Source organism: Corythoichthys intestinalis, chromosome 13 (genome assembly GCF_030265065.1).
Source record: "Corythoichthys intestinalis isolate RoL2023-P3 chromosome 13, ASM3026506v1, whole genome shotgun sequence".
Lineage (NCBI taxonomy): Eukaryota > Metazoa > Chordata > Actinopteri > Syngnathiformes > Syngnathidae > Corythoichthys > Corythoichthys intestinalis.
Genome location: NC_080407.1, coordinates 45,915,480 through 45,940,930, shown reverse-complemented (window position 1 = coordinate 45,940,930; position 25,451 = coordinate 45,915,480). Strand labels below are relative to the sequence as shown.

General features: G+C 40.0%; 1 protein-coding gene across 8 annotated transcripts in view; it reads right to left on the bottom strand.

The window, feature by feature from the left end:
• Positions 1-4,332: 4,332 nt before the first annotated feature.
• Positions 4,333-25,451, bottom strand: part of LOC130927803 (nuclear factor 1 B-type-like) — a 148,627-nt gene continuing 127,508 nt past the window's right edge. For 3 of the 8 annotated variants that reach the window (XM_057853832.1, XM_057853833.1, XM_057853834.1), the window contains exons 11-12: positions 23,508-23,596; positions 4,334-16,525 (exon numbers count right to left, since the gene is read on the bottom strand). In XM_057853832.1, coding sequence (XP_057709815.1) covers positions 16,393-16,525; positions 23,508-23,596 — 222 coding nt within the window. In that variant the 3' untranslated portion in view covers positions 4,334-16,392. Of the gene's footprint in view, positions 16,526-23,507; positions 23,597-25,451 lie in introns of all 8 variants that reach the window. The other 5 variants (XM_057853830.1, XM_057853831.1, XM_057853835.1 and 2 more) reach the window with 3 other exon arrangements.

Sequence of the window (25,451 nt, the reverse complement as noted above, 5' to 3'; positions counted from 1 at the left end):
ATGGAATCCGAGTACATTGGCATCAATAGAATCAACAAACATGGCCGTCAATGGCATTAAACAAAGTAAATGCCATTGAATAATGAATGGGAAATTTGGACGTCCATGGCCGTCAATGGCATCAATGCACTGTAAATTCCATTGGAAATGAATAGGAAATTTGAACAAATGTTGCACCCCATTAAAAATGAACGGGAAAGTTTTTGGCAAATTTCCGGGGAACCGTAATTTTTTTCCAAATTCTGTATACAAGTTTTATGCCCCTCACCGTCCCGGAATTTTTGATGTCCAAATCATGTGATTTGGTCAAAAATTTGTAAGAATAGATACATTTTGAAAATGTGCTTTTTACTCCAAAAATCGGTGAATGATAATTTTCGTAACTGACTAGACTCATAATTGGCAATATTTACGCAAAATAAATGCTACTGGCACGTTTTTTTTTTTTCTCGAGACTGTTTTAGTTCCATATCTATAAAGAATTCAGGGATTTAAGCATATACTCACAAGAATTCTCCCCAGAAAAGCTCTGTTTACTTCAGGCGGCCGCTAGTCTCATTCGCTAACAGAGTAGCATTGTACTTCGACAATATACGTAACAAATGCCAACTGCACGGTTTCTTTGCTTTTCACCAAAAATCGAGACTGTTTTATGTCCATAACCATAAAGAATTTAGGGATTTAAGCATCTTTTCAACAAGAATTTATGCCAGAAAAGCTCTGTTTACGCCAGGTGGCCGCTAGCCTCTTTCGTTAACAGAGTAGCATTGTACTTCGACAGTACACGTAAAATAAACGCTAACTGCACGTTTTTTTGCTTTTAACCAAGATTCAAGACTGTTTGACGTCCATATCTGTAAAAAAATTCAGGGATTTAAGCTTCTATTCACAAGAATTTTCGCCAGAAAAGCTCTGTTTACGCCAGGCGGCCGCTAGCTTCATTCGCTAACAGAGTAGCATTGTACTTCGACATATATACGCAAAATAAACGCTAAATGCACGGTTTCTTTGCTTTTAACCAAGAATAAAGACTGTTTTACGTTCATATCTATGAAGAATTCGGGGATTTAAGCATTTATTCACAAGAATTTTCGACGGGAAAAGCCCTGTTTATGTCAGGCGGCCAGTAGCCTCATTCGCTAACAGAGTAGCATTGTACTTCGACAATATGCATAAAATAAACGCTAACTGCACGGTTTCTTTGCTTTTAACCAAGAATCTAGACTGTTTTACGTCCATATCTACAAAGAATTCGGGGATTTAAGCATTTATTGACAAGAATTTTCGCCAGAAAAGCTTTTACGTCAGGCGACCGCTAGCCTCATTCGCTAACAGAGTAGCATTGTACTTCGACAATCTACGTAAAATAAACGCGAACTGCATAGTTTCTTTGCTTTTGACCAAGAATCGAGACTGTTTGATGCCCATATTTATGAAGAATTCGGCGATTTAAGCATTTATTCACAAGAACTTTCGCCAGAAAAGCTCTGCTTACGTCAAGTGGCTGCTCGATTCATTCGCTAACAGAGTAGCTATTTCTGTCAAAAACTTATATGATCTATTAAATATTGCTATTGTTCCTGAAAATATAGGTGATTATCACTGCATTTGGTGATTTTTATGCATCTAGTGTAAAATCTGAGACTTTTATAGCCATTTTAAGTTGTATTATACTTAGGGCTGTCAAACTATTAAAATTTTTAATCGAGTTAATTACAGCTTAAAAATTAATCGCAATTAATCGCAATTCAAACCATCTATAAAATATGCTATATTTTTCTGTAAATTATTGTTGGAATGGAAAGATAAGACAAGACGGATATATACATTCAACATACGGTACATAAGTACTGTATTTGTTTATTATAACAATAAATCAACAAGATGGCATTAACATTATTAACATTCTGTTAAAACGATCCATGGATAGAAAGACTTGTAGTTCTTAAAAGATAAATGTTAGTACAAGTTATAAAAAAATTGTATTAAAACCCCTCTTAATGTTTTCGTTTTAATAAAATTTGTAAAATTTTCAATCAAAAAAATAAACTAGTAGCTCGCCATTGTTGATGTCAATGATTACACAATGCTCATGTGGTGCTCAAACCCATAAAATCAGTCGCACCCAAGCGCCAGCAGAGGGCGAAAAAAACACAAGTAACAAGTGGACATTACACTGTACTGTCATTTTAATCTGTTTGAGCGGGGCATGTGCGTTAAATACGTCAAATATTTTACCGTGATTAATTTAAAAAATTAATTACCGCCCGTTAACGCGATAATTTTGACAGCCCTAATTATACTTATATAAAAAAATAATTAATCGGGATTTTATATGGGGAACGACTTTGAATTTTTTTTGATGCCGCTGCTCATGGAGACTCATATATGCCTAAGGTAGGTACCTGTTTTGGTTTTAGGTTGGTAGCAGCTTTGGTTTTGAAAATATTTGAAGTGTTCGAAAATAGGCCCCGTTTCCCGTGTCATGTCACCAGGTTATGAAGTATATGGATCAGCTAAAAACAGATCCAACTCACCCAAAAAATGGCGTCCCTCGGTGGTTGAGCTCTTGGAATCGCTGACAGATAAAGGAAAAAGAAAACAATTTGAACAAAACACACAATGACGGCCATGAAAGATCGTCCGCCGGTGCATCTGAGGCCACGGCGTAAGCCGGTAATGAGCCGTAATTGGCGCTTTAGACAGACTTTTGCCGCCTCCATCCCATTAGGGAGGCTTACTAGATCAGAGTCGCTCGTACTTGACACCGTGACCCTCACGGACTTTACCTCAGGCGACCCCGGAATGCAATGCGCTCTGGCGGATTGAAGTATTACTGTAGATTAGCCACGTAAAATCGCGCTTGCTGACGGGGAACACGCTTCTGAGAAGGAATGAAATCCAATTAATGGGTTGAATCAACAGCATTTTTTAAAAAGACAAAAAAAAGTGACCTTTGCTGTAATGTTTGTTTTTGGGTTCGGAATAGATTTAGCATCAAATGAAATCCCAATTTACATGCATATAAATTTAAAAATATCTGTTAAGGCTGCCACTGACAGCAATGGACGGGCAACGATTAATTTTAAAAAAAATTGTGATTAATAACATTGTCATACACAGAAATCAATAATAAACTTAAAAGTAGTGTATCCAGCATAGTTCAGTAATAATAGTTACACTCAAATATCAATTTGCGAATTCCATTAAATCTGAGAATCAAACCCCCCCAAAAGTACTTACTGTAATTTTCGCACTATAAGGCGCACCTGACTATAAGCTGCCACCCAACTAATTTGACACAAAACAGCATTTGGTATAGAAAACACACTGCAATATAACACGCAGCTGTCCTCACTGTATTATGGGATACTTACACCAAAAGATATTAACCGTTAACACCTCATTTGACAGCGGCATCATACGACTGTCATCAAACCAAATGAACCAATTGATTGCAAAGCTTCCTTGTTTCAAGAAGCTTCATCTGGCCACACTGCTCCCTTGGGGGAGACACTCAACTTCTTTTGCCACCTGCTGTTAACACTGTTGTCGTCCAACATGCCTCCTAGCATGCATTGCAGCGCTACAGATGTAAATGGCAATTTAAATTCATGTTCTTGGCTAATTATTTCTTCAGTTACTGTTCCAGTTGTTTCATTAATTGCTAGTTATGGTATTTCTTAAGGCTTTATTTGATAGCCGCATCATGAGACCGTCATAAGACCAAATGAACCACCCTGAAGCTTTGAACCAATTGGCTGCAAAGCTTCATTGCTTCAAGAAGCTTCATTTAGCCATCACTGCTCCCTTCTGGGAAACCGTCAACCTCTGTGGCCGCCTGCTGTCAACACTGCTATTGACCAACATGCCTCCTAGCATGCATTGCAGCGCTACAAATGTAAATAATCTAAATTCATGTTCAGTGCTAATTATTTCTTCAGTTACTGTTCCAGTTGTTTCATTAATTACTAGTTATGGTATTCGGAAAAACAATTTGATAGTGGCCCCATAAGGCCTTCATTGGACAATCATAATTATGACATGACACTGTCATGAGCATTAATGAATGCTAATAACATGTCTTTTAGTGTGTTTTGATCTCATTTTTGAATGGATGTAAAAGATCTGAACTGGACATAGAGTTCGTGACATTTGCCGGATGACACTGAAAGACATCTGTCATTAGCATTCAGTAATGACCATGATCGTGTCAAAATTAGTGATCCCTTGCTACTTGGCATCAAACTTTGCACCTCTGTCCATCGCAGATGTTTTTTTTCAATTTACAAAAAAAAAAAAAAAAAAAAAAAAGGAAAAAAATTACAGATGAGCCAGTGTCACGGACTTCAAAAGCGCCGCATGCGTCAATCATAGTTTTTGTTAAACAGTTGCTGTGGCAACTCGATGTGCGTAAGTGAGCAGCTTGAGAGGATTTGAGTAGACTCACTATGAAACATTTAATAAAGCCAAGCATTTTCCTACGACTATTCTTGTTTAAAAATAATTTGGTGGGACAGTAACGTTTAAAACTTATCACAATTACTACTTTGAAGTGCTTAAAAACCATTTCTTAAAATATATATAAAAGGGGAAAAATTGGAAAAAAGGGGAAAACCATGTCTTACATTTATATCTTTCCAATGCTAAACCTTAATAAATACATTGAACAGCCCCCCCACCCCCCAAATAAAAATAAAAATTGAGGGATTGGGGGTGGGGTGCATTACTTCGCTTTTTTTTAACTTATCGTGACAGGTTCTGGTCCCCATTAATTGCGAAAAACGAGGGATCACTGTATGTCGGTCTTATGACAGTCTTGTGACGTGTTACCTATTAACCCAAATAAATCAACAAGCCACACCGGACTATAAGCCGCAGGATTCAAAATGAGGGCAAAAGTAACGGCTTATAGTCCGAAAATTAAGGAAAACGCATTGTCGTACACTGAAAGCAAGAATAAATTCAAAAGTAGTATATCCAGTATAGTACAGTAGTGATAGTCATACCCAAATATCAATTTGCGAGTTAATTTATACATTTATAGGTTTTTTAATATTTTATGCCCTCCCCCGTTTGGCAGCAATAACTTCAACCATACGCTTCCTGTAGCTGCAGATCAGTCTGGCACATCGATTAGGACTAATCTTGGCCCATTCTTCTGGCATGTCTGGCATGAATCACTGTCTTTAGGTCATGCCACAGCATCTCAATGGGGTTCAAGTCTGGACTTTGACTTGGCCTCTCCAGAACGTGTATGTTGTTCTTCTGAAACCATTCTGAAGTTGACTTGTTGCAGCATCAATCCTTCAACTGTCTGATGGCCTCAGGTTTTCCTGCAAAACATCCTGATAAACTTTTGAATTCATTCTACTATTAAGGATTGCATGTTGTCCAGCCCCTAAGGGAGCAAAACAGCCCCAAATCATGATGCTCCCTCCACCATGCTTCACGGTGGGGATGAGGTGTTGATGTTGGTAAGCCGTTCCATTTTTTCTCCACACATGACATATCCCAAACAATTCAACTTCGGTCTTATCAGTCCACAAAATATTATGCCAAAACTTCTGTTGAGTGTCCAAGTACCTTTTTTTTTTTTTTTTTTTTTTAAAAGACAGCAGTGGTCTCCTCTGTGGAGTTCTCCCATGAACACTATTCTTGACCATAGGTTTACATATAGTTGATGTATACACATAGATATTGGACTGTGCCAGCAATTTCTGCAAGTCTTTAGCAGACACTGTAGGGTTCTTTTTTTTTTTCCTCTGAGTATTCTGCGCTGAACTCCTGGCGTCATCTTTGTTGGATGGCCACTCCTTGGGAGAGAAGCAACAGTGCCAAACTGTCTCCATTTGTAGACAACTTCTCTGACTGTCGATTGATGAACATCCAGACTTATAGAGATGGTTTTGTATCCTTTGCGAACATTAAACGAGCAACTTTTTTTTTTGTTCAAGTCTGGACTTAGACTTGGCCTCCCCAGAACATGTATGTTGTTCTTCTGAAACCATTCTGAAGTTGACTTGTTGCAGCATCAATCCTTCAACTGTCTGACGGCCTCAACATCCTGATAAACTTTTGAATTCATCCTAACATTAGTGATTGCATGTTGTCCAGGCCCCGAGGCAGCAAAACAGCCCCAAATCATGAAACTCCCTCCACCATGCTTAATGGTGGGGATGAGGTGTTGATGTTGGTGAGCATTTTCATTTTTACTCCACACATGACGTTATGTCCCAAACAATTCAACTTCTGTCTCAACAGTCCAGAAAATATTTTGCCAAAACTTCTGTGGAGTGTCCAAGTGTTTTTTTTTTTTTTTTAAGACAGCAGTGGCCTCCTCCGTGGAGTTCTCCCATGAACATTATTCTTGGCCTTAGTTTTACATATAGTTGATGTATACACAGATATTGGACTGTGCCATCAATTTCTGTAAGTCTTTAGCAGACACTGTAGGTTTCTATTTTACCTCTCTGAGTATTCTGCGCTGAAGTCTTGGCATCATCTTTGTTGGATGGCCACTCCTTGGGAGAGAAGCAACAGTGCCAAACTCTCTCCATTTGTACACTTCTCTGACCGTCAATTGATAAACATCCCGACTTTAAGATGGTCCTTGATCGCAGGTCTTCAGACAGCCTTTTTGACAATTATGGTAAACGCATTGTCGTACACAGAATATAATTCAAAAGTATAGTAAAGCTGTGATAGTCATACCCGAATATCAACTTGCGATTTAACATAAATCATAGAATTACATCCCCCAAAATTACATAGTTTAAACCTAACCAAGCCTAAAACTAAAACCCCCAAAAGAATGACAGATTCAGTGAAGGAAGCCATTTTTGTTGTAGCATAGCTCATTTTATTGTTTAAACAGTTTTTGCATAGGAAATATATCCACTTCCAGTAATTGACTGCAGTAAGAACAGCTGCTAGCAGTATAGGCTGGATATAACAGTAACAATCACAAAAAAAAAAATAAAAAAAAAAAAAGTTGAGCCTTTTATTTACATTGATTTTTAATCTTGTGGCAATTTTAACCCCTGCACCAAATATAAGCAAATGGAAGGTGTGGTTGGAAAACAATAAAAATGTTTTTAAAACAAAAATAGGAGGCGTCAAGGCCTGTACAGTTCACAATTCCACCTTGTGGCTCCTAAAATAACATGAGAAGAAAAATCAAAGTCCTCTAAAAACGTACATTCAGATCCATACACAGACCTTTTGCACACACTCGCAGAGGAACTACCTTCGCTACTGCTTTACATACATATACACGACGTCTGGTTGCTGTTGTTGTTGTTGCGCGCGCACAGGGGGAAGTAAAAGTGCCACAAGACCTGCCCTGCATTTCACGTATATCGCAGACCCAAACTATCTAATTTCCCATTTTTTTTCTGCAGAAAGCAAGCTGACATGCTTTGACATGAATAAGCCCCCCCACCTAAAGTAAGCGGATGTCACATTTTACATGTATGTACAAGTTGGACAGCTGGAACAGGCACTGCATTGCTCGTCTTGATTTGGTGAAAAAAATTGCTGGTTGATGCGAAAGAGAGAGAGAAAGACTTCCTGCAGGTACTAGCCATCGCGTTGGCGTAAAAGTAGGGGGGATTGCACGTGTTTTGCATAAAAAAAGGTCACGGCGGGCAATGCAATAATACTTGAAGGAAGGGTGGAACACTGATTCTACATTCAAACCCTGCCCGGCAACTCCAACGGAAGGTACGGTACCTCGTGGTCAAGCGCTCGCCATCAATGCTTTCACAATAAAAGTGCATCACGGAGGAAGGGGTCTCGAGCTTATTTCTTTCAAAAACATCGACGAATATCTGATAGTAGGACGTTCCAATCAATTTTTTTTGTCTTTTTATAGTTTTTGTTACTAAACCCTGCGTTGTCAGGTACGGGCAAAGTGGGGACCGGGGGTTTAGCCGCTATGTCTTGTTGGACAAGAAATCGCAGCGGTGAGAAAACACAAAAAGCAGAAATGATACATCACATCACACTTGCTACGGCAACACTAAGGAAAGGACAATTCCCCAAAAGAAATATCTACTAGCGCTAAGCAAGTTCAAGAAAAAAAAATGTTCAAAATAAGCCTTCATCGTTATTTTACACGGCGAACCTCCCGCATATTCAACTATGTTGATATGAAGTAAGGAGCTTCATTTAGAGAGCAGTAGTGCTTTGCCGACATTTGTGGCGAATCTTTTCAGGCGGGGCGTCGATTATTGGCAGACGACAACACTTGAGATTGCATTTATCCTGAGATTCTGGGGAGTTCTAACTCCAAACCAGCCTCCCAAATACTTGTTTTTTTTCCTAAAATGGAATTGACACTTTTTTTCCCCCAAAAATTGGAAGATGAACTCACAGGCCGCCGATAGTGTCCAAAAACTGATCGAAATTTACCATCCTGGCAAGCTAATGTACAGTGGTATTAAAAAGTATGTAATCCTTTTGGAATTTCTCGTATTTCTGCATAAAATCACCATCAAATGTGATCTTTGTCAAAATCACATAGATGAAAAAACTGTCTGCTTGAACTAAAACCACCCAAACATTTATAGTTTTTTTTTTAATAGCTGTAGATCAGTCTAGCACATCGATCAGGAATAATCTTGGCCCATTGTTCTGGCATGAATCGCTGTCTTTAGGTCATGCTGCAGCATCTCAATGGGGTTCAAGTCTGGACTTTGACTTAGCCAATCCAGAACGTGTATGTTGTTCTTTTGAAACCATTCTGAAGTTGATTTACTTCTGCGTTTTAGATAATTGTCTTGTTGCAGCATCCATCCTTCAACTGTCTGACAGCCAGCCTCAGGTTTTTCTGCAAAACATCCTGATAAACTTTTGAATTCATTCTAATATTAATGATTGCATGTTGTCCAGGCCCCAAAACAGCCCCAACTCCTGATGATCCCTCCACCATGCTTAATGGTGGGGCTGAGGTGTTGATGTTGGTGAGCTGTTCCATTTTTCCTCCAAACATGATGTTATGTCCCAAATAATTCGGTCTCATTAGTCCACAAAATGTTTTGCCAAAACTTCTGTGGAGTGTCCAAGTGCCTTTTTTTTTTTTTAGTGTTGAAATTCGCCTCCCTAGTCAAGCCGCACGGAAACAGCGACAGCCAAAACAAGTGGCGCTCGGCCGATGCTGCCTCCGCGCGCGCCAACCAGGAAGGCGGAACTTCGCGCGTTCATCTCTGATATTAACCCTTTGTACTTATTCCATGCTCCAAAAGTTTGAAAAAGACTCGCCGAAAGCAGGTGGACAATTTATTCGTCGACAATGGTCAAAAACAAGGCAAAAACAGACGACGGAGGGGCAATTCTGGATCCTGTTTCCGAGCAGCAAAATCTGTCTTATCTCAGTGTCCAGTGTTTTTTTTAAGTCCGTGGGTCGGCCGGAGGTGTGTCCAGGCGTTGCTTTGGGATCATCCCTCTTTGGCCGGTTTCGGGCTGTTTAGGTTCGTGCGTGGATGGGATGTGGTTGCCACTGGTCTTGACAAGCAGGCGCTTGTGACGTCAAGACAGCAGTGGCTTTTTTTTTTTTTTTGACAGCAGTGGCATCCTCCGTGGAGTTCTCCCATGAACACTATTCTTGGCCATAGTTTTTCATATAGTTGATGTGTGCACATAGATATTGGGGACTGTGCCAGTGATTTCTGTAAGTGTTTCGCAGACACTCTAGGGTTCTCTGAGTATTCTGCCCTGAACTCTTGGCGTCATTTTTGTTGGATGGCCACTACTTGGGAGAGTAGCAACAGTGCCAAACTCTCCATTTGTATGCTTCTCTGACTGTCGATTGATGAACATCCAGACTTTTAGAGATGGTTTTGTATCCTTTCCCAGCTTTATACAGATCAAAAATCCTAGATCAGGTCTTCAGACTGCCCTCTTGACCGAGCCATGATGCACATCAGACAATGCTTCTCATCAAGACAATTCTTACCAGGTGTGTGTTTTATAGTGGGCAGGGCAGCTTTAAACCACTCATCAGTGATTGGACATACACCTGACTTAAATTGTTTAGTAAAAATTGGTTTCAATTGCTCTTTAAGTCTCCTGAGAAAGAGGGTTCACTTACTTATTTTGCCCCCTTCTGTCATTGTTTGCATCCTATCCTGATTAAAACAAAAAAGGACTCAAAGCCAATGCAAACGGAACTCATCCAGACTTCACAAGGACAGATAATCATTTGGCTGTAAATGGACAGACAGTTGACTTCTAATAGCAGTATTGTTATTATGCAACTGATCAATTGGTCACTGAGTGCCTTGGACAAGATCTTTTCTACAATGCGATCAGAACCTGGACAAAGCGCCTGCCCAAGAAACACTTTCAAGTCTGGATATGTGGAGGATAGCTGGAAGATGGGTAGAGGGGTAGAACCTTGAGATGAATGTTCGTCGGAAGGCAGCAAGGAATGAAAACAGCGATGAGGCTTAAGTCGACGAAAGTGGGTGGGGGGGGGGGGGGGCGGACACGGGATGCCATCGGTCCTTAGCTATTCCCTATGTTCTGGATCGAATCAACTGAATGAACTAACCACTGAATTATGAACTAATCTACTGGATTTCATCAACAAAACGAGCACATCGCCACGATCGCCAATGGACTATTGGGAAAATAATAAAGGGGGATGGTAAAAAAAAAAAAAAAAAAACTTATCAAATGTCAAAAATAGTTATTCGATATTTTCCGTGTCCTATGGTATACTGGGGGCGGGATTAAATAGGCTTCGGCTTCTCCCGTTTGCCCTTTTCTTTTCGGGTTGAATTAATTTTAAACACATGTAAATGCCGTATGTTTGTTGGATTTGAAACATGAAACCTACAAATTTTTGGGTGGTTTTAGTTAAAGCAGACACTGTATTTTCATCTGTGTGATTTTGACAAAGATCAGATTGCATTTCATGGTGATTTTATTTAGAAATGTGAGAAATTCCAAAAGGTTCAGATACTTTTTCATACCACGAATCTTGTTTGCCAGGCTAGAAATTTACCGCTGCAGCTTGGATGACTATCATCGCCAATGCCGCAGAGCTAATGCCATCCAATAAAGGGCGTTGAACTCTCGGGAAGGTTTACAGTGTACAAACTGGTTTTACGTCTGTAGGAAGACCCTCATCTTCACACGCACAAACATACACACACGCATGGGGACAATGCACTTCAATGTGGGGTCTCTGATGGTCACAGGCTGCAAAGCACTTGAGGGGAAATGGAACTAAAGTTGTCCGAGTTAGGAGAGACGCAGCTCGACTTGAGGAATTGTCCTGCTTTCGCAATTGGGAGGGGGGAACGAGTGCAAAAAGGTGTCAACACGTGTTGCACTGATTGACATGCATAATGCCCCTGTAATACGCCTGAGAGATTTTGCTGGAAAACACAGAGGAGGGATTGCCTATGCTATTTAAGTGCTAAGTAGTACTTCTACGGTGGGGTAAGATTTGCTAAATTGACTATGGGAATTGATGTGCATGTCGATGAACAGTGTTTCCCACATTTGATTAAGCCAAGGCACATATTTTACATTAGGAAAAAAAAATGTCCCCAAAAAGTATAAACCTGAAATTGTGTTTTCTCCCATTATCATGAATGTTGAAGTACTTTTACTAGATTTTAGTTTTTTTTCCCCCAAATTTCTGATAAAAACAAAAAATTCGGATCGTATCCGAATACAACATTACAACATCAATCTAGGGCGTAGGTTTGGTCTCAACATTGGTCGGGACGATATTACCGTAATGCACATAATGTAAACAATGATCCAAATAAGGGACGGCTAGCTTGACTTTGTTGCTCCTTGTGGAGGCTTGCCTGACTACAGTAGTTCTGCAGGTTAGCAAGTTTAATGTTATGCTAACTCTGATGCAGGTCAGACTTTCAGTAGCAAAATTAGTGGTGTTTCCCCACACTGCCACAACATTAACGTATTCTTGACTCTTGACACCTTGTCCAATGCAAATTGACTGATTCCGGTTCCGATTCCTATTCCACCTTTCGATTCTGGTTCCGAAAGATTCTCGATTCTGATTCTTTTAAGAGGCAGGGTAAAAAAAATGCAGGGTCAAAAAAACTGCATATTCTATATTAAAGTCTTAACTTCTCAAGGATTTTTTAAATTAAATGCACTTCTCACAAGGCTAATTTTAACTTGTATATAAATATCAGTCTTTGAACTTGAGCAATTTTTTTCCGCTCGGCGGTCAGGGCATCGAAACCAGGAATCGAAATTCAAAAATTCGAACGATTCCGGGAGCATCGGAGTGTTAGAACCGGTTCCAATCGATGCTCAACCCTAGTGATGATGCTGGAACTTTTGTTTGGTGCTGTTCCAGTGAGATTTACAAAAATGACTGCCAGAAGAACACATCAAAATCCCCTCAGTCCTTGAGATGGCTGTGGTTAAATCTTCAATAAATGCACAAGTTTACATTGAAATTGTAAACAGTTTTCTTATCCCTTCAATTGAAAATATGTTTGTCATTTTCCAAGATGACAATGCATCATGCCACAGAGCTAAAACTGTTAAAGCATTCCTTGGAGGAAGACTCATCCAGTCAATGTCATGGCCTGCAAATAGCCCAGATCTCAACACTATTGATAATCTGTGGTGGAAATTGAAAAAAATAGTCCACAGCAATGCTCCGACCTGCAAGGTTGATCTGGATACTGTAATCAAAGAGAGTTGGCACCAAATTGCAAGTCCATATGTCAGAGACCGCGAGCTGTCATAAAAGCCAGAGGTGGTGCTAATAAATACTAGAGATGTGTTTTGATTGTTATTTCTTTGTTTGTTTCTAATGATTTTATATTTTCCTCAGAATGGAGTGATTTCATATATATTTCCCTGTACTTGCTCTATAAAATTAACATTTACTGACCACCACAATGTTTTTTATCATCAAGGACTGAGGGAATTTGAGGTCTTCTTCTGACAGTCATTTTTGTAAATCTCCCTGGAACGGCACCACGCAAAAGTTCCAGCACCATCACCTTGTCAAGAGTCAAGAATCTGCATTGGATACTAAATACTAGAGATGCGTTTTGATTGTTATTTCTTTGTTTTTCATAATTCCATATGTTTTTTCCTCGGAATGGACTGATTCTATACATATTTCCTGGCACTTGCTCTATAAAATTAAAATTTACTTACCACCACAATTTTTTTAATTCATTTCTTTTAATGTTTCTGAATGCTAAACAGTTGGACTTTTGAACTAATTCATTGTTTTTTCAAGCTTTTTATCAGAGTTTGTTCTACATGATAAAATGTCTGAGTGAGTGCTCGTCAGAGACTGGAGATTCCATACTTTTTGCTAGAGGTTGTATGTAACTGAACTCTTTATATAATGCAAATAAGGTTGCTTAAAAGTTGGTGGGGACAATTTGAGCACCCTGAAAAGTTGGTAGTGTTATGTCCCTACAGTCCCTATGCAAACCTACGCCCTTGGCATCAATACTTGACAACTCTAATCCTGAATATTCAGGAGATCAAACTTCGGGAAGGACGGAATCATGTCAAGGAAGCTTTTAAAGGTTTATGTACCACGAAGGCCATCTGTAAGGGGTTCAAAAAGTGTGTGAGGGGGGTAAAACCATTTTTTTCCTGTGATCAACGGCTGTGGCTCAGTTGGTAAAGCGCCGACAACAACCCGACACTCCGGGTTGGCATTTTTCAAAAGAAACTAACTTTTCTAGTGTCTCCCTGATCAGGGGAGCCGACTGTTCTACCACCGGAGCCGCCTCGCCGTTCACATTTCTACATTAGACGGGCCCTCGCCAGGATTGGTCGCCGCGTGTGATTGTTGCGGAGGTGGCAGGCCGCTCGTCGCTGTTGCTGTTAAGGCATCTACTCGGGAATTGCACCCAAATGACGTGCGTGCGGTGTCTTAGCGTGATTGTCCCGGCCTCAAGTCGAGCAGTCTCTCCGAAAAAAAAAACAAAAAAACGGGAGTCACAGTTAGACCGATAGGTGACTTTGCAGCCGTGGAACAACCTTGGATGCGCTTGTAGGAAGAAACAACAACAAAAAAAGACATTCTAAATGTTCAACTCAACTGGACCTAAGCTAGAAGAGAAGACCTTGTCATAAACTGCATAGAAAGCAGTCCCCACTTTGGTCAAATTAAAGAAACGACGGGGGGGGGGGGGGGGGGGGCAGCCACAACAACAACAACATCAACAACAACAACAAAATAAATGCGTTACAATAGTGTCTATCTCCAAACTAGCCTCTAATATTTGACGTCTTCTATAAGCACTACCTACATAGGCAAAACTCGGTATTGCATAATTTTCATAACTCTTGAATTCAAGGACAATGAGTACGGAAAAGGGGGGGTGTGATGACTTATTAGAAAAGCCGCGGTTGGGGGGTTGGGGGCAACGAGAAACAAAGCGATTACAAACTTGACTATACAAAGCCTGAATACGCGATGGAACTGTGACACAGAAAATAGTACACGAAGTTAAACAGTTCATTTTCAGAGTACAAAAATGTTAAAAATGTTAACTCTGCGTTTCTACTATGTTTTAAAACAAACAAAACCCGGGCGTGTCGTCATGTCTCTGTGTGTGTAGATATGCGGAAAGGCACGTCATGTGGACGTCATGTATCGTCGTGCAAATGAAGTGAAGAGACTGCAGAGGCTGATGGCTGTCAACGTTGATTTTTTTGTTTTGTTTTTTTTGTCGTTTTTTTTTCGCCACCGCCTGACTGATTGACAATTTCACTGTACATTTCCAAAGAACTCGTCCGCTGCCATGAACGGAGATAGACGTGAAATCCATTTGAACTGAGGTGGCTAGCGTTCAGCAAGCTAAAAGGGAGGTTCAGAATTTTTCACATTAGGCTGAATCTTCGAGTTAGCGGGGGTTTTATTTAGTCGGTGGAGCTGGTCCCAACAAATTCCTTACAGTTTGTTAGTTGTTAGTTTCAGGGCTCCGGCATGGCTAAGCTAGGCTAAGCAAGCAAGCTAATTAATATTTATTATTCGAAATGTCCATCATTTTTAGCTTGCAATTCAATATTTTTCCAAGCTTTTTATCTGAGTTTTTTCTACATGATAAAATGTCTGAGTGAGTGCTAGTCCGAGACTGGTGATTGGATACTTTTTGCTAGGGGTTGTATTATGGTGGAAGATTTTGATAAACATTGGCACCTTTTTAAAACGATATCTCGATTCTTGGCAGGAGCATATCGAAAACCTTTTGGGATACAAAGTATCACGATATATAACGATTTCTAGATTTTGTCACACCCCTACGAATATGTTGAAACCAACTCCAACTAATTAAACCTTCGCTAACTAGAACATTAAGGCTAATGTCAAAAATTCTGAACTTCCCTTTCAAGCCTTGTTGACCCGTTTCCTAAATTTCAGGTTTTTTAAGTGCTAATATGCCAGAGTTACTGCGTGCTCAATGTAACAACAGTTAAATTTTAGAGCAATTCTGGTTCGTCTATCATCGTCGCTGGCAGCCAATGAGTTAACACTTGTTTCTATCTCTTGTAAACATACGCTTTCAAAGCCGACGGCCAAAATGCTCTTGATCTTATCATTTAGAAAAAGTGAAATGCCTTTTTTTTCTATTTTTACACACACCATATGTGTTCATTTCTTTCTCTAAGGGGTTATTTATACCCCTTTTTACAAGAAATAAATAAGAATAAACAATATGTCCCTGTACAATCGGGGAAGGGCACTGAACAAAAACAAGTGCTGGTGTTGCTGCTGGGATTGGGACTGAAATCAAATTGTTTAAAAAAAAAAATTTTACCCATAAAACCATGTTTATCCCCCTTTCCTTTAGAGTCTGAGGGCTGACAGACTGATAGCTTCCCTTCAAAAAAATTCAATTGCACTTGCCTCCATGGATTGCTCTTCTTGAACAAAAAATTTTTTTTTTAAAGGGGTTACACATGTTTTAGCGAGGTGTCCAATCTCAAGTAGTTAACGCTCGGAATTTTAGGAAGTCTCCCCCTAAAGAATTGAAAATAAAAAATACATTTTGTTTCTCCCGGCATCGCAGGCGACCAAGAAAGCACTGAAAGTTTTTCCACGGTGTACACAGTGACTGTTGACCCCCCGCGTTTAGCATCAGAAGCACAGATTTCGAGTGTCATGCAGTAGAATATTAAGGCATCTATACATCACAGTATTTGAATGCATCGGAAAGTTCTGCAAACAACAACTGGCTGGTGTGTGTGTAGACTGTTCGCGTGTTTGTGTGTCGGCAGGGGGAGGGCGCACCTGAAGCGTCCGTCTAGCTTCCGTCGGGGGGCGGGGCTAGTTCGGGAAGAGTGTCGAGATTGTACAGCTGCCGCTGCCTTTGCTGGTTTGCGCCCCGTCCCCTCCCCCTTATCCGCCCCGGGGGCTCAGTTGCCGGTCTCGGCGGGGACCAGCGGCTCACCAATGATGCTTATGCTGTAGTTCTGGTGGACATTTGTTGGAAGAATCGGCGTCCCGTTCGACACTTGGAATGGAACTAAGCTCGCCCAGGTACCAGGACTGTTGGGGAGATATTACACAGGAATTATTTCAAAGAAGAAACATTTCAGCGCGTCTCAAGATTCTGTTGGGGGACATGGAATACAGTTTTGAACAACTACTTCAGTTAAAAGTGGGAAAGAGGAATCAACATTTTTGCTAGCATCTACAACCCAAAGCAAAAAGTATGGAATCAACGGTCTCGGACGAGCACTCACTCTGACATTTTATTATGTACAACAAACTCATAAAAAGCTTAAAAAAATAATGAATTAGTTCAAAAGTGCAACTATTTAGCATTCAGAAACACTAAAAGAAATGAATAAAAACATTGTGGTGGTCAGTAAATGTTAATTTTATAGAGCAAGTGCAGGGAAATATATATGGTATCATTGGAAACAAACAAAGAAATAACAATCAAAACACATCTCTAGTATTTAGTAGCACCACCTCTGGTTTTTATGACAGCTTGCAGTCTCTAAGGCATAGACTTGATGAGTAGTAGAGCTGGGAATCTTTGGGCACCTAACGATTCGATTACGATTACGATTCAGAGGCTCCGATTCGATTATAAAACGATTATTGATGCACCCCCCCTCCTTTTTTTTTTCTCTTTTTAAAATTTTTTTAAAAATGTTTTGTACATTAGTTCCAAAATTGTTCAAAAATACTCTCAGGCTAAACCACACTACTATTTCAGTATCAAGTTAACATATAGCAGGAAACAAAAGATACAAAAATAACATTAAATAAAAAACTCCATTCCCCATTCTGTATCAGCAGCTTTAAACTACATTCAATTAATTTAATGTTGTGAATCAACCGTTAAATTTGTTAAAATTGCTCCCGTTATTCCATAATTTCCCATTTGTCTACTTTCGACATGTGAAAGTTTTAGAACTATTTTAAAGATAGATTCAAGTCAATATTTTACCGATTTAGGAGTGTTTTAGATAAAAAGTTAATTAGGTTTGCTTGGAAGGTTCGCTACAACAGCCTTGCAGGGAAGTGTACTGCTTTAAGATGGCGGCCGTTTATAACGCCCGCTTCTAGCTTTTTGTAGATGTGCTGCTAACACTACCAAATCTATTTTGCATCTAGTCCTATATAAATGATATCCACCGTAACATTATATGAATGTACTTTGTCGCAGCTTTTCAGCAGCAGTCAGGTATGTTGTTGTGTTTTTTTATCTCGTTGCATGAGTTGAGCTAGAGCCGTGAGTTGAGCATTGGCATTACCCGAGGGGCCGGGTAATGGGAAGCATGATGTTTAGCTACTCTCGCTCCGTTCTGTCCTGAAGACCGCGCGGCGCGCTGAGTGTTGTGTACTTCCGCTTTACTTCGCATATTTCAATAATCGGAATTTGGATGTTTGTGAATCGTTCTCGAATCTTCCACGGCCAAATCGCGAATAATCTAAGAATCGGAAATTTTGCACACCTCTAAGGAGTACCGTAATATCCTGAATATAACGCGCACCCCAACTTTACCTGTAAAATCTAGGGAAAATTCTTTTACCTATGTATAAAGCGCACCCTAATTCTAGCATCAATAAATATGATTCTCATGTCTCGAACTTTTGGAAAGTAAGTGGTTGCAGAATTTTTAAATATTTTTGTCCATTTTTATTTTTATTTTTTAAATAGAATATTAATTTTCTGTGGTAAAATTACTCACAGTATACGGTAATAATTTCTACAAAGAAAGGAGTAGTAGCGAGTCTTAACAGAATTCACCACCAGAACTAAAGTTGGCAAGTTGTGTAGTTTAGTTAAGGGAACAGCCGGAAGTAAACAAACGTCCCGCGAGTTGCGTGCAAGACGTACGTTGTTATTATGCGAGTTTCACTGTTAATAAAACAACGCAGCTTGGCTCCGTGGTTCGACACTCCTCCTCAGAGTCCTGTCTTAGCTCGCCACACTGTCAACATTTATACGAAACGAATCGCCGTATATGTTCTCTTTAAGACAACATCACCATGTACCGGCATGTTGCGACGGCAAGGTAAGAAAAATGTACCGGTATATAATAGACGAATAGTACAAAAAACATTTTAATTTTATTAGATTAAAAAATATCATCATGAATACAATCATTTACAACATTAAATTAGATTATTATGTCAATGTCGTTCGGATTGGGTAATATTGTGCTGGTCCATGCTTACACTGGAACATGAATCATTATGAATTTTTTTCTGTTTCCGTCCCTGTACCCGTGTATAACGCACACCCATGATTTTACAAGTAAATTTTGGGAAAAAAAGTGCGCGTTATATTGACGAAATTACGGTATTCTTCATCAGTTTGGTGTCAACTCTCTTTGATTGCAGTTGCCAGATCATCCTTACAGGTCGGAGCCTTGTTGTGGACCTTTTTTTTTTCAATTTGCACCACAGGTTTTCAATAGGGTTGAGATCTGGGCTATTTGTAGGCCATGACATTGACTGATGAGTCTTTCTCCAAAGAATGCTTTTACAGTTTTAGCTCTGTGGGATGATGCATTGTCATTTTGGAAAATGACATTTTCAATTGAAGGGATAAAAAAGCTGCCTAAAATTTCAATGTGAACTTGTGCATTTATTGAAGATTTAACCACAGCGCCTTTGCATGACATGCAGCCCCATATCATCAAGGACAGGGGTGCTCAAGTCCAGTCCTCGACAGCCCCTATCCAGCTTATTTTCCTTTTCTCCCTCCTCCAACACACCTGACTCAAATAATCAGGATCATTGTCAGGCTTCTGCAGAGCTTGCCGATGAGCTGATCATTTGATTCAGGTGTGTTCAAGGAGGGAGACATGGAAAACAAGCTGGATAGGGGCTCTCGAGGACCGGACTTGGGCACCCCTGATCAAGGACTAAGGGAATTTTGATGTCTTCTTCAGGCAGTTTTACATTTGTACATTTTTTGTAAATCTCACTGGAACAGCACCAAACAAAAGTTCCAGCATCATCACCTTGTCAAGAGTCAGCATTGGACAAGGTGTCAAGAGTCAAGAATCTGCATTGCATACTAAATACTACAGATGTGTTTTGATTGTTATTTGTTTCTCATGAGTCCATATTTTTTCCCCACAGAATGGAGTGATTCCATATATTTCCCTGCACTTGCTCTATAAAATTAACATTTACTGACCACCACATTTTTTATTCATTTCTTTCTGAGTGAGTGCTCGTCCGAGACTGGTGATTCCATACTTTTATTAAAAAAATAAAATAAAATTTAAAAAAAACGTTTACACCAACAATTTTAGGGTTACACGCAGATTCCTCTAGATTAGGGGTGTTAAACTGGTGAGTCGGGGGTTAGCATGGCCCGCAAAAGTAATCATGTGCATCGATTAGTGTTCCACTGATACTATTTTGGGCTCCCAATACGGATACTGCACCAATACCACATATTTAAACACACATATTTTTATTTCTTTTAATATAAACTATTCAATACTCACTAGAATATAACGGAATTGCTATCATAGCTTGGTCAGACACAGTTTAATCATTGTCTGCTATTAATGGTGCTAAACGTCCAATCCATTTGAAGTGGAAGGGATGAAAGATAGCTTAGTGATAAACTGAGTTTTCATGTCCTCAAAAAGTATAGACCTGAAATAGTTTGTTTATTTTTCCACATCATTCTTAAAATATAATTCAAGTTTATCTCTGGTTTGGATTGGCTTCAGGAAATCAATACCATTCGGAAGCCTACGAGTTAAATATTCATACGGGTTGGCAAACATAAAAGATGAGTTTGACACCCCTGGATCCTTTTTTATTTTTTCTCGTGTTGCGTTGCATTCTCACGGAGAGCAGAAAAGGTTGTGTGAGAGCTCTGAAGTGTGTGTGTGTGTTGGTTGGCGGGGGTCCCTCCACAAAGCCGCCCCATCCCTATTCATATCACCCTAATGGCAAAACAACACTAGGATTGTTCCCGGGGAGCAACGGTGCTAACTGAAAACGCGAGCGGGAACAAGCGCAGCGTTGTTCCCGAGGGGTACTGCGTTACGTACATGTCAGATAATTAGCCCCCACCCCCTTACCCTCACATTGCTGCCCACCCCCCTTTCCCTAGAGAGCCCCCCGGCCCCCGGTGGCCACTCAACTCAGCCTCGCGCACTAGGCAGATACCTGCACCTCGCGATCAGGTTGAAATAAAGTGGGAAATAAGGACCATTGCCTCTGATTTTAGGTACCGGAACAGTCTTAATTGAACAAAGCATGCCTGTGGCAAAGTAGATGTGCTAAGCAACAAACTACTCTCGTTACGGCAACTAAGTCGTTTGGAGGTTGAGTACTTTAAAAAATGAGTAACTTTTAATTTGGGTACAGATTAAATGAGTTCCTTTTTACGTTTACTCTGAGTAGTAGATTTTTACACCGGTACATTCATTGAATCAATTTAACCGTACTTGAGTGGATTTTTTGGGGTACTTTTTCCACCCCTGTCAAAGTACAGCCCTTGCGATCGGAAAACATGTCTAGGGTCAGTTTTCAAAAGGTCCCAGTTTTTGGCGGGACTCCTAGCATGTGAAAGCCCTGAAAAAGCTGATTCGTTTAGCCCAAAGCGAAGCACGTCTTAAAGGAAGAAGCGTCGTAGCTAAATGGTCCGAGAAAGACATCACCGGATTGCATTTGAGGGGCTTTAAAACAGACACAAAAAAAAAAGAGCTAATCCTCTCCTGCACTTCTTTTCCTGTCCAACTCGTCCTCAAGTTCTCTTTGCCTTGTCCCCTCCCTCCTCGTCCTCCTGCCAAAAATCATCGGGCAGGAAACGGGGGCAACGGTGGGGGGATTAAGTTTTTCCTACCTTGCCGAACAAAGAGCGCACAGAGCGTCTCTCTCTTCCTGTTTGCTCCCGTTCTTTATCCTCTGCTCTGTCTTCCCCTCTCAGGTAATGAAACATCGCGGGGACTACGCAAATACAAAAGCTCACTTTGCGAGGGCTTTCGAGCCGACCCGTCGCTTTTAATCGAATTTAAATCGACAGCTGTCGGAGCGCATCCGCGTCCGGCCGTTCAAAAGAAACCGCGATCGGTAATGGACTCCTGCTCTGGCGCCGACCGCAAAAGTCGGGGGTGCCGAGGGAGTTTGTTGTGGGACAAAAAAACCCCGCGGGAGCAGGTAAACGTTCCCCGCGGCCTTCCCGCGCGTGGGCCGCCGAACGCGCGACGTCGGAGGATTAGCTCCCTAAATTAGATTATCTAATGGCATCTTAATGGATTGCCCGGCCATTTCCTGCGCGATGGCAACATGCGATTCGACTCCTACCGCAAAGGAGAGACTTTGTTCCTGCGAACTAGCATGACTTTCTTACTAGCAACAGTCTTTTTGTCCTCTTTAGTGATGACGAAACTAAATACTATTAATGAGACCGTATCATTTTGAACAGAGATGATGAATTTCAAATACATTTTAATTTATAAGAAACAAATGCAGAATGCCGTATTTTCCGACTGAAAGTCACAATGAGAAATGGACAATGAGGAAAACAACAACTCGCACAGGAGTTGAAGTCTCATGGTCATCCAAAATATGGTAGTACGTAGATTTGTTAGCCAGAAAAGTTTTAGAATATACAATTTTACCCCCTGAACTCTCCAGGAAAAAAATGTCCCCAAAAAGCATAAACCTGAAATAATGTTATGTCCCATTATCGGTAATATTCAGTACTTATTCCATATTTCAGGCAGTTCATCTCAGTTTTAGAATATATAATTTTGCCTCCTGAACTCTTCAGACAAAAATGTCCCCAAAAAGCATAAACCTGAAATAGTGTTGTGTCCCATTATTGGTAACATTCAGTACTTATTCCATATTTCAGGCAGTTCATCTCGGTTTTAGAATATATAATTTTACCTCCTGAACTCTTCAGGGGAAAAAATGTCCCCAAAAAGCATAAACCTGAAATAGTGTTATGTCCCATTATTGGTAACATTCAGTACTTATTTCATATTTCAGGCAGTTTATCTCGGTTTTAGAATATATAATTTTACCTCCTGAACTCTTCAGAGAAAAATGTCCCCAAAAAGCATAAACCTGAAATAGTGTTATGTCCCATTATCAGTAACATTCAGTACTCTTTCCATATTTCAGGGAGTTCATCTCGGTTTCTGATTGGCGACGGGAAACCTCACGTAGCATCGATGTATGACTGTCAGTAGCAGTGAATAAAGTGTTTTGAGACGGGATCCTTTCTAGAAAATAACAAAAACGATTCTTGGACCAGTTTGGCAGGCTAGCATGGAAGGTGGCACGTAAGGACATTTTCTCTTCCTCCGCCAGCCTCTTTAGGAGGCCCATCGAAGGGGGTTGAGCTAAAATGTGCGAGTGTTCGGAAAGACCTTCAGCTGGTGCTAAATTAACACGATCACACACATGCACACACACACGCTTCGAGGGAAAAAAGTGGGAAAGAGACATAACCGAGGGGACAAATGCTTGAGCTCATGCTAGCTCGTTAGCATAATGGTGCAGGCTTGGGGGGAGGTGCAGATGAGAGATCTTTTGGTGGATTTTAGCTAAAGAAGCATGACTTCAGCACAGAAATTTCAAAGAATTTCCAAAATGTGTTATTTAAAGTAAAGATTACGGTTGTCATGATACTCAAAACCACCATTTTCGGTTACTGTATAAAAATACATATTTTTTCTAATCAACTTTTTCAGTTCTATTGACAGTGATCGACCAGTCAAAGGACCTGACAAATTTCTGGTTATCTATGGTACTGCGAAAACAAATTAGTATCGATACTTGTGCAATCAAATATCGTATCCAGTTAGAACATTTCAATGTCACTACTTTTAAAACCCTGATAGACATCCAATCCATTTGAAGTTGGAGGGCTGGCAATGAATGAAGAAATGTCACTTCGATATGTCTAACAAGCCTAGACCAGATTCCGACAAGAATCACCCCTACAGATTGGAATTCAAGTGACGGACCGACGGACGGCGATGGAGTGTGTGCGCCAAAGGTGAGCGAGAGAGTGAAAAAGGGTTACCTTTGCCAAGCAATCCCCAAAGTGTCGTCGGCGGCACTGGGGCCGTAATGCCTGCCGTTTTGAGTCACGCTCCAGTCACACTTCTTCAGCTGTCAATTGAAATGCTCGCGGTCAGATCACTTGGGTGGGCCATCACACAACAAGTCAACAGTGGACAGACAGAACAAGCAGCATGCGGGGGGGAGGTAGGGAGTGAGAGCGTTAACGGGCAAAAACGAAAGGGAAACGTGCAATAGCGGCTAACCTGGAAGTCACAAAACAAAAATGTGGGGTCAGTTAGTCATTTCTGTATATCGTTTACATCCTCACAGAGTTGCGGTAGTTAGTAAAAGAAGAAAATTTACATTCAAAATAGATGTCCAATTCATTTTGACTGAAATCGTAAGCATTCCTAACTCACCCAGCCCTGTCATACCCAACTCTTTCCCGACATCCCTTTTCCTATCCTATTATTATTAGTAAATTAAATGATTTTGTCTTGAGGTGCAACAGTTCATCGACAACTAACCGATTAGCAAATTAATCGACAACAATTTTGATAACCAATTAATCGTTTAGGACCTTCACCTTGAACTTGCCTAACTTAGTGACACTATAACATATATGTATAACTTCTTTAGGGCTGCAGCTATCGAATATTTTAGTAGTCGATTAATTGATGGACTACTTAGTTCGAATAATCGAGTAATCGGATAAGGAACATGAAAATTAAAATATCTGAGCTGAGCCTCAAACGGTATAATTTCTTTTTTTTAAATGAGGATCTCTGTACAACACATGAACAATTAGCTAACTTACATAGAAAAAGTCTACTAGCTTAAATGCTATAAAATGCTAAAGTTTTTTTTAACAATGCTCTTAACAAATGGTTCAGATGCATATTCCCACAAAAAACAGCTAAATATACCTATAAATTAAATTATGAATGCATAAAAATAACACATTAGCTCGAACAAAAACTTAGCTTACGTTGGTCTTAACAGGGAGCAGTTGGATTCAGCCATGTGAAAACAAGCAGACCAGAAGGCAGTGTATCGACCCTAATTAATAAAACTAAATGCAAACACTTTCAAAATAAACATTACAACGCAACTTTAATTAAACAAGTACCCGAAGCAACAAAATTTATTTCAAATATTGTTTTTCTAATCGAATACTCGAGTTAATCGATTAATCGTTGCAGCACTAAACTTCTTAATTGTAAATATCAAATTTCTTAATTTTTTTTTTTTTTTTAAGTTAAAGTAGCACATGAAAAAATCTGCTTTTACTTTGGAAAACAATTCACATGTTTGCCAATTTTCAGACATCTTACTATCTAAACTAACTTCTAAATGAGGCTGCAACAACTAATCCATTAAAATCGATTAATAAATTAGTTGCCAACAAATTTGATAATCGATTTTTGCCAGCAGCTATGAGCAGTCCCGTTTGGGTCCTTGTTTGTATGTAATGTGAGGCTGTGCGTGCGCAGGCAAGTGATTAGAGCAAGAGAGAGAGAGAGAGTTCACTGCTACACTCAGGTTGGGTTGCTGAATCAATAATATAGAAGAAATGTCCAGAGTTAGATTGTGTTTTTAGATCCAGTGTGCCTCTGTCAGAGTAAATGAAGCCAATTTATTGTTTGTATTCTTTGTTGATGAAACGTGACTAATCGCGGAGGGCTAAGCTAGTTAGCCATGATGCTAATCAGTGTCCGAAGCGTCTGTCTGTATTGTGTTTGGAGAAGCATATTAGCGCTTGAGCTATATTGTTAGACAGTTAAGTTGATAGTAAATTTCTTTCAATAAAGAAACCACAGATGTAAACCCATTCATATAACAGATTAGAGTCAAGACAAACTCCCATTCAAACTGTAAATTGTCATACAAGTGAGTGTGCTTTCAAACTGGATATTGTCTTCATTGTTACTTCCAACATGCCTCAAGGTTAAACTGTGAAGGT